General features: G+C 41.9%; 1 protein-coding gene across 5 annotated transcripts in view; it reads left to right on the top strand.

Annotated features, from left to right (window-relative positions):
- The window catches only part of nsd1b (nuclear receptor binding SET domain protein 1b), a 26,923-nt gene extending 17,402 nt beyond the window's left edge, over window positions 1-9,521 (top strand). For all 5 annotated transcript variants that reach the window (XM_020598435.1, XM_020598437.1, XM_020598438.1 and 2 more), the window contains 14 exons: window positions 775-912; window positions 1,459-1,582; window positions 1,799-1,999; window positions 2,087-2,266; window positions 2,603-2,759; window positions 3,407-3,612; window positions 3,748-3,860; window positions 4,259-4,405; window positions 4,864-4,986; window positions 5,098-5,214; window positions 5,945-6,086; window positions 6,545-6,651; window positions 6,909-7,110; window positions 7,930-9,521. In XM_020598435.1, coding sequence (XP_020454091.1) covers window positions 775-912; window positions 1,459-1,582; window positions 1,799-1,999; window positions 2,087-2,266; window positions 2,603-2,759; window positions 3,407-3,612; window positions 3,748-3,860; window positions 4,259-4,405; window positions 4,864-4,986; window positions 5,098-5,214; window positions 5,945-6,086; window positions 6,545-6,651; window positions 6,909-7,110; window positions 7,930-8,645 — 2,673 coding nt within the window. In that variant the 3' untranslated portion in view covers window positions 8,646-9,521. The remainder of the gene's footprint in view (window positions 1-774; window positions 913-1,458; window positions 1,583-1,798; window positions 2,000-2,086; window positions 2,267-2,602; window positions 2,760-3,406; window positions 3,613-3,747; window positions 3,861-4,258; window positions 4,406-4,863; window positions 4,987-5,097; window positions 5,215-5,944; window positions 6,087-6,544; window positions 6,652-6,908; window positions 7,111-7,929) is intronic.
- The last annotated feature ends 73 nt before the right edge of the window (window positions 9,522-9,594 follow it).

The raw sequence follows: 9,594 nt of genomic DNA, 5'->3' as shown, positions 1-9,594 counted from the left end.
ATTGCTGCTGAGATCTAAGGGAATGTTAAGCTCAACAGCACTGTGGCTCTTTGTCAGCCTGGCTACAGTGCTGAAAAGAAACCTGGGGTTGTTCTTATTTTCCTCAATCAGTGATGAATAAAATGCGATTCTGGCACTATGAAGGGCTTTCTTATATGTTATTAAACTATCTTTCCAGGCTATAAAAAACTCTTCTGACTTAGTGGAGCGCCACCTCCTTTCCATTTTTCGTGATGCCTGCTTTAGGGAGCGGAGCTGCGAGCTGTACCACGGGGTTAGCCTCCTCTGTTTCACTACCTTCTTTTTCAGAGGGGCAATGGTATCAAGTGTATTACGCAGGAAGGCTGCAGCAGTGATTTGAATAATTCTGTGTACAGTTACCCACTATTTTAATTTGTACACACAGTACATTTATTTTTTAAGCTAAGTGTGTGGCTTGTTTACTTCCAGTCTACTGTGACAATGGCAACTGGTAAATGTGAAATGTACTCTACTCATTGAATTTGGTATCATAGTTTTGTAAGTTGTTTGCCTATACACACAAGGCCTGCAGCTATTTACAGCCTTTGAACCGCTGTCTATAAATCCAACTTGCCACTGTCAGTAATGTCACATTGTCTCCTGAGAATAAACCTCCTCCTTGTTGAAACTGTTTTTAGTTCTAGGTTTATTTGAGCATGATTCCCTTGAGTGATTCTGAGAAGATACATTTTGATCCAGATTTTTTTTTTTTTTTTTTTTTTGCTATGTAACAGTGAGTTTTTGTCTTATAAGGGTGACCAATCTTGCCTGGATCACAGCTTCTCCTCCATTAACAATGACTTGGCTCTGTGCGACGACCCACTTTTACCCTCAAGGAAGATCATAGGGGACCGAGGAGGCCCTGCCTCCATGAAAGAGAACATATGTCAGGTGAGTTTTAACCCCCAAGGGCCTAATTCATCAATGGAAACTGATCTTCAGAGCTATCTCCTCTGCATCAGAACCAGTGTTCTGGAGGACATTTCAAGATATATTTTATCAGTGATAGAGTAAACTTGAGGAGATTGAACCACTGGTGTCTCTTTCTTTGATATGTCTGATGTTTCATAAGTCAGTAAGTCAAAGGGGTTTTAGCATCACTTTCCCTCACTGGTCAGGTCTGCAGTAAATTGAGGTCTGCTGGCAGATAAACATTCAGAAAATTTTGGTTTGTTGTTGAGAACAGCTTTTGGTGGAATATATGTTTAATTTTGACCACACTCTTTAGCAGGGCCATTAGCCTCAACTAAATCACTTCATGTATTTTGTGGATATTTCGTTCCATAGTACTTTAAGTAGCTATTGTATTAGTCTGCGAAAATCCAGGGGTAATATCATGTTTACCCATCAGCATACAAAGCTACTTTCATAGCTACATTAAATCGCTCACTCACTACTGTATTATGTCTTAAAGCAGGTTTTGTTTTTTTATCTCAGGTGTGTGAGAAGACGGGGGAGTTGCTGCTCTGTGAGGGTCAGTGCTGTGGAGCCTTCCACCTGCCCTGCATCTCTCTGGCCCAGGCACCGAGAGGGAAGTTTGTCTGTCCCGAGTGCAAATCAGGTAGAATTTTCCTTTTTAAATGTGAAAATGGAAATCAGATTAATACTAAAAGAAATCTTTAGTCTTCTGTTGTAATTGTATTGATAGATACAGTATATGTGAATATTGATAGAATATCTGATACAGTAGGTGTTAATGTGCACTGCTAAAGGTAGAAAAGGTTAGGATGTATACTTACAATGACTAAGTTAGATCATGTTTTTTTTTTTCTTCCAGGCATCCACACCTGCTTTGTGTGTAAAAAGCGCAGTGAGGATGTGCGGCGCTGTATGATCCCTGTGTGTGGGAAGTTTTACCATGGGGAGTGTATCGCCAACTATGCCCCAACCGCACCTGTAAACCGAGGCTTCCGCTGCTCAATCCACGTCTGTCTCACCTGCTTCATTACCAATCCCAACAGCTCGTCCATCTCGAAAGGTAAACAGAAGACACTCTGATAATGCCTTGACCTTGTGCACCTTCTGTGCCCTCACTGTACATTTATTCTCTTGTTTTGGTCTGTAGGTCGCCTAGTACGGTGTGTGCGCTGCCCAGTAGCTTATCACGCTACAGACCTCTGCATGGCAGCGGGCAGTGTTGTCCTCTCCAACAACAGCATTGTCTGTCCCAATCACTTCACCCCCCGCCGCGGTGTCAAGAACCATGAACACGTCAACGTTAGCTGGTGCTTCGTCTGCACAGAAGGTACGGCTGTAGGAACACGTGGAGTAATTTTAACCTGATATGGTCCAATTCATTGAAACCCCAGCCCGACCTGAAAAGCCAATAAAATTTCATCCAGACTTTAGCCTGAAACTGTTTGGGACAGGACAGTTTGACTTTTTGCTTAGAGCAGGGGAGAAACTTTTGGCTTTTTTTCAATACAGATTTCTATTTTATGGGACTCCTTGTGTGATTTCTTGTCTTAAAATAAAACATATATCTTCATATGTACACATACAGAATATGTGAGCCCCACTGATAAAGGACACCCTGACACCATCACAGTTAAAACAATGCTGTTCCTTCCCTGTGCTCCAGGGGGAAGTCTGCTGTGCTGTGAGTCCTGTCCTGCTGCATTCCACTGTGAGTGTCTGAACATTGAGATGCCTAAAGGCAGCTGGTACTGCAATGACTGCAAGGCTGGGAAGAAACCGCGCTACAAGGACATCCTCTGGGTGAAGGTGGGACGGTACAGGTCAGTGTCAAACTGGAGAAACTGTTGATAGTTAGTGTGCAGTTAAAAACTCAAATCACCTGGCTAACACAGAGAGCCATGAAAATTATGGGAGTTAAGCATCATCCCGCACTCCAGGCCGTGTATGAGGAAATGATTATCAGACAGGCCTAGAAGATTATTTCAGATACCACTCGTTCTCCATCCAGAGTACCAGCTTCTGCCTTTCAACAGATGTTTGAGTTCCCTTGTGTAGATCTAACTATTTTAAAAATTCTTTTGTTTGTGTTTATCAAGACCTTAAATGGCAAGCTAGCTAAGACCTAATATCCCCTGTAACAGTTTTAATTAAATTAAATGTTATGAATTTATGTTTTTCTACAGCAGTTTTAAACTTGTGGTATAATGTACAAGTCTGATGGTATGGGTGCTGTGTAATCATTAGTTGCTGCCCTGTTCTACATACCAAAGGAGTCAAATATAACCAGTGTTAACAACAAGCATTGCCAGACAAAGTCTCATCATTACACAAAATTGACACAATTCATCACTTTTTATCCCTTTAAATCTGCTGGAGACGGATACAGGGTCACTCCTCTGTACAATAAACAGACACTTTTTGTTAAATGCCTAAGAGACCATTGTTGTTGTTCCACACGCCTGTAAAGGTGGTGGCCAGCAGAGGTCAGCCACCCAAAAACGATCCCAGAGAACATCCAGCGGATGAGGCACGATGTCGGGGAGTTCCCTGTTCACTTTTTTGGCTCCAACGACTACCTGTGGACCTACCAGGCCAGAGTCTTCCCTTATATGGATGTGGATGCCAACAGCAGAGAAAAGATGGGGAAAGGTGTTGATGCCACTTACAAGAAAGGTATTCACTGCATTCAGCAAAATGGCTTCTTTAAGGTGTTTGTTGATAGAGTTTTGTCTTAGTGTAGTTATGATGAATGTTTTCTTGCTTAATGACGTGTCGTGACTCAACATGGCTGTTGATCTCCCTCCTCAGCTTTGGAGGAGGCAGCTGTGCGATTTCGCGAGCTGCAGGCAGAGAAGGAGCTTCGGCAGCTTCAAGAGGACAGGAAGAACGACAGGAAGCCTCCTCCGTACAAACATATTAAGGTAAAGGAGAACAGTTGTGGTATAACTTTGTGTTATTGTTAAGTCCACAATCATGTTTATTCAAAAATGAAATAGCTGTATCTGAGTTCCAAAATGTTGTTGCTAATATATAGCATCTTCTTCAGCCTTCAGGAGACATAACTGGGTTTCTAGACAGAAAGCAACTGAACTTCAGGTTGACATGACAACAAAACTTATGTTTCTAAGATGTGTGAAAAAAGAAAATGGATCACCAGAATTTTTCCCGCTTGCCTCTCAGGGCTTCTGTGTTCAGTGGATCACATGACAAAATTTGATTGGATGTTTCTTGCCTCAATACGAACATCATTGGATTCACTTGGTAACAAGCTTTAACTGTGTTCAGAGTTAATGTTTGCTTCCACCTGTCACCCATTCAGGTGAATCGACCAATTGGAAAGGTCCAGATCTTTACAGCAGACCTATCAGAGATCCCACGCTGTAACTGTAAGGCAAAAGACGAGAGCCCGTGTGGGATGGACTCAGAGTGTATCAACCGCATGCTGCTGTACGAATGTCATCCGCAGGTACAGAAAAGCCACCAGCTGCTGGATTCACCAGCTAGTCTCTGACTGTGTCTGTCTACTAAACAAAGTGTTTTTAGAGCTGTCTGTTGCATCTGGAAGCAATGCTGATAAGAGTATTAAGAATCCATAAAAGCAAAATAATGAGATGCAATATGCCAACGTGCTCCAAACTGCTGAGGGCAACAGTCTGGTGAAACGTCTGTATGTGCATTTGGTCCACTGTGTATATATAAACATATTGATTAGAGCAGCTTTAAAACATAAAAATACTATACATTACTTGAGAATGTGTGCACTGTAATATAAATATAGTGTAAAAATGCTATCTAGACAATATGGTCTTAAATAGCTTCCTTAACTGTTGTAATACTGAGGACAGTGTGGTTTGATACTGTCAGGTGTAAAGTGTCCCTGTGGTCATATACAACTCGTATTTTAATGACCCTCCGAACTTGCAGGTTTGCCCAGCAGGTGAACGGTGCCTCAACCAGGCGTTCACTAAGCGTCAGTACAGCCAAGTGGAGATCTTCAGGACGCTGTCCCGAGGCTGGGGGCTCCGATGTGTCCATGACATCAAAAAGGTAAGTGTACTACTGTCATTAATGTACCAGCGCTACCTCAGATGGTGCACTTGATGTTCACTGGGACCAGATCAGGCTAAGTAATGAGCGTTTGCTGTGTTTTTCTCTCAGGGTCAGTTTGTGAGTGAGTATGTTGGGGAGGTGATTGACGAAGAGGAGTGCAGGTCAAGGATCAGACATGCCCAGGAGAATGACATCTGTAATTTCTACATGCTAACTCTGGACAAGGTACAGCTCTGAGCCGGAGTCAGTGTGTCCTAGTTGCATACTGCAGTTTGTAGTAATATTATAAACTCATGTTGACAATATACTGTTTTGCTGATAAGAAAGCAAGAAATGAATGCAATGTTTTTCATATGTAAATGATCATCCATTTGATCAATTACTCTATTCAGCCTGGAAAAAAGTGAAAAAAAAAGAATCTGAATTTATTTTTCAAGGGCATCAAACATTCATCTACTGGTTGGAGCGTGTTTTATTAAAATAGTTTGTTTACACAGACCAGCTGTAGCGTAGGTGTCTAGATGCTGTCCGTGAATCACAAGGCCATAGTTGTGGCGTGGTTCAGAATCACCAGTTTGCCATCTGAGTATCTGTTCTGCACCAGAATACCTACAGCTTTCTTTGCACTGCATCTTCTAAATGAAACTCCCACCTTCGTGTGTTGTGCACCGCACAGTGAATTTCAAGATCAGGCAAATAGCAACTCAGTCAGAACCATGAAAATAGAGCCCCTGAAACATCCACAGCCCTTTTGTAAAGTCCACAGTTTGACTCCTTTCTCTCTTTGCCTCATGTTTTCTGTGTACTAGTGCTGTCTAATGAAGCCCAAATGCCAAAAAGAAGAATATGTAGTACTTTATATGCTGTTTATATTATGCAACTGCAACAGGTAATGACAGTAGAGAGATTGTTTTTTAGAATCTTTAATTAGTGCTTGTGTGTGGCTGTGCATCAGGACCGGATCATTGATGCTGGACCAAAGGGGAATGAGGCTCGCTTCATGAACCACAGCTGTCAGCCCAACTGTGAGACCCAGAAGTGGACAGTGAGCGGAGACACCCGGGTGGGACTGTTCGCTCTGGTGGATATTACTGCGGGTATGCTGCTTCTTTAAAGGCTAAAATTAAAGACCACCTCTTTTATCGGGTGGTTTGTTAAATCCACAACTGTCAGTAACTTCTTTGGAATCACAGAAATGCGTGCTCTTTTCATTAAACTTGATAATGTGAGGCACATGTGAAAACCTCGGCGCCTTCCTGACTCCAGATGTGACTGTAAATCCACTTTGGGCCACAGCCATTAATTGGAGAAAACAAGTAAACCTTATGTGGAGATGTTTCACTATTTTATTTAGTGATACATTTTTAAAATATTAAAATTGTTATTGATACTTTGTTGTTCTGTAGATTGATCCATTTCGAATTACTTACTAAAGCAGGTTTTTCAACCATCGCATCAGACATAGCTGTAGTTACTGTTAGGCTTCAGCAGTCTGAGTCAGATCAGGTTATTTCAGTTTCATCCCCTTTTCAGTTTTTTGTGTGTGTTGGTTCAGGCACTGAACTTACCTTCAACTACAACCTGGAGTGTTTGGGGAACGGGAAGACAGTGTGTAAATGTGGAGCACCAAACTGCAGCGGCTTCCTGGGCGTCAGGCCAAAGGTGAGAGGAATGACACGAATGAAATCCTGTTTGGTTTGTGTTGAGCACCTGGGTTACAGTTCATTGAGTGCTGAATTCTGTCAACTACTGTATTTCTTTGACTCACTGCTTGAAGGAGAGTGTTGAGGAGAAAGATCAGAACATAAAATCAACTTTCCTTAAGAAGTCTTCTCAAAAAACACAGTACCACCAGTGTTCTTGTTAATCAACATGTTTATTAATCATCCTCCACTGTCAATCAACCTCTCTGCATCTAGAACAACCCTCCATCTGATGACAAAGGCCGGAAGTTGAAGAGGAGAGGCCATGGCAAGAAAAAGAAAAAAGTGGTGGTGACCAAAGAAAGAGAGGACGAGTGTTTCAGCTGCGGAGACGGAGGACAGATGGTTTCCTGTAAGAGACCTGGATGCCCCAAAGTTTACCACGCCGACTGCCTCAACCTCACCAAGAGGCCTGCAGGTCAGTGATTCTGCCTGGCCCACATAGTGCACCAGCATTTTTGTGGTTCTTTTGTGTTTCTGTTGGTATAATCTGTGGTGCTGCCCAGTTTTCCTTGGTAACATGATGAAGAATAATTAAGCAGTATTTGTCATTTTGGGATGTTTAACATTCAGAGAGACATAAGGAAAAAACACATGCCTGTGACTAACATGAAAATGCGAGTGTAGAAAAACAATATATAGAAGACAAGACAAGTAACAGGAATAGAATAAATGAATTTTAGTATGTTAAAGGAAGAACTGAGTTTAGTTAGATAGTGAACAATGATCCCATTGCACTGTAAACACATGTAGTTTAAACTAAATGGATGGATGAACATGTTTAAAAATAATCAGGTGCTGTAAATATCAAGACTTATTTTTTACATTTTAATTCTGAATAAACTTTGTTTCAGTTCTAAGTTTGAATTATGCCTCAGAGGACATGTAGAGTGTTGCATTTTATGGTGTGGCCATTTGAGGTGAAGCTCATTTTAACTGCTTTTTATTGTGCTGGCTAGTTGAATTTAGAGTGATGTCATATGTTATGAGCTGAACATGCATTTAGTAGTTGTTCATCAAGTAAAAGCATAATATTTCCCTCTGAAATGTAATGAAGTATAAAGTAGAAGAAAATTGAAGTATTTACTTTCCATACCTACTTTATTTAGATATTAAGTATTGTTTTTTGCTTTTATATAGCACACTTTGTGTTGCATATTATTCATGAATTATGCTATAATAGTAAAATATATTGCTTTCCTTGACATTCTTGCCAATATTTTAATATTCACTGTAGGTCGTTGGGAATGTCCGTGGCATCAATGTGACATATGTGGTAAGGAGGCAGCGTCTTTCTGTGAGATGTGTCCCAGTTCCTACTGCTGCCAGCATCGCGACGGCCTGCTCTTTATCTCCAAGTTGGATGGCAAGTTGTCCTGCAGTGAACATGACCCCTGTGGGCCAGAACCGCTTGAACCAGGAGAGATCAGGGAGTACACACCTGACCCCAGAGCCTTGACCTCAGGACTGGGCATGGCCATCATCCCCTCTGCTACTTCTAACACTACCACCAGTCTGAACCCAACCACTAGGAGAGTCCAGGAGATGAGTGCTGGCGCTGGCATGTGTGCCGCTGAGTCATTTCCTGCCTTTTCCATCCCCGTACCCATCACCATTCCCGTCACTGCTCCTGCCGTCTCGTCTCCCCCCGGCAACTCTGACGCTCCCAGCAGCCCCCAAGTGTTTGACCTCCCGCACTACTCACCCATCTCCTCATATGAGGAGGAGAGGGATGTCTTAGAGGATGAAGAGGGAGAGGAAGAGCTGCTGGAAGAGGTGGAGGAAGAGTTAGCGGAAGAGGGTGAGATGGGAAGACAGAAATCAGATCCCCACGAAGAGGATGAAGAAGAAGAGATAGAGGAGGTGGGACTGGAATACCTGGAGATCAAAGAGGAAGAGGAAGAGGAGGAGGAGGAGGAGGAGGAGGAGGAAGAGGAGGAAGAGGAGGAGTGACATACAGTGGATTATTATTTACAGTGGCATGGGACATGGAGAAGCAAGTGGAGATCAGCCAGTCCTATTACATAAGTAGTCCAGTCTTTATGGTTTGTATTCAGTGAGCAGGTGGATGAATGGAGGATTTTTAGGACAAAACTAAATCAGTACGTAAATAAATTGTGAAGTTTATACATCAATAGATAAAAAGCATATACTGTATACTCTATAGACTGTAAACAAACGTGAGACAAATGAAAGGAAAAACCAACACAAAACATGATTTATTGTAGGAGTATTACTGATTTGTTCATGGAAGAAAGAAAGCTGCTTCTCAAGTCTCTTATATGCTTTGTTGTTTCCCTCACTCTTTTACTTGTCTTATGCGAAGAGAGAGGACTTGAGGAAACACATTATTAATGACATGAGGCGTCCTTTACTCCCATCCTTCATCTGAAGCATCCACTCACCAAATGATTTCTGATAAAATGGTATGTCAGTTCATAAAAAACTTCTGTGAAGGATGGTGGTCTCATGATTCCTTGCTCATGGGTCCTCTAGCAGCCTCCTCACTCCTCAGAGCTGATATAAGAGACTTGGAACATCCTTGGTCTGTCAGCCAGAGTGACTTCCAGGTCGACTGAGGACATAGAAGCAATTATATAAGAGACTTGGGAAGCAGCTAGTGTGTAATTCACTCACGGTTGCATCCTATAAGGACAGATGATGTCATGAGATGCACCAACCCTGTTTGACTATATTCATAGCTCTAGCCACAAACAGGACTATTATATTTATCTTAATTGAAAATCTTTCTATATTATGTCAGTTCAATTAAATTTTATTTGTACAGCACAAAATCACAACAAAAATCATCACAGGACACTTCACAAAGTCAGGTCTAGACCTTACTATTGTTATTTTTATAGAGGAAAAACCCAACAAATTTCCCTTGAGCAGCACTTGG

Source organism: Monopterus albus, unplaced genomic scaffold (genome assembly GCF_001952655.1).
Source record: "Monopterus albus unplaced genomic scaffold, M_albus_1.0 scaffold38.1, whole genome shotgun sequence".
Classification (NCBI taxonomy): domain Eukaryota; kingdom Metazoa; phylum Chordata; class Actinopteri; order Synbranchiformes; family Synbranchidae; genus Monopterus; species Monopterus albus.
This window is presented reverse-complemented; position numbering and strand designations above follow the sequence as displayed.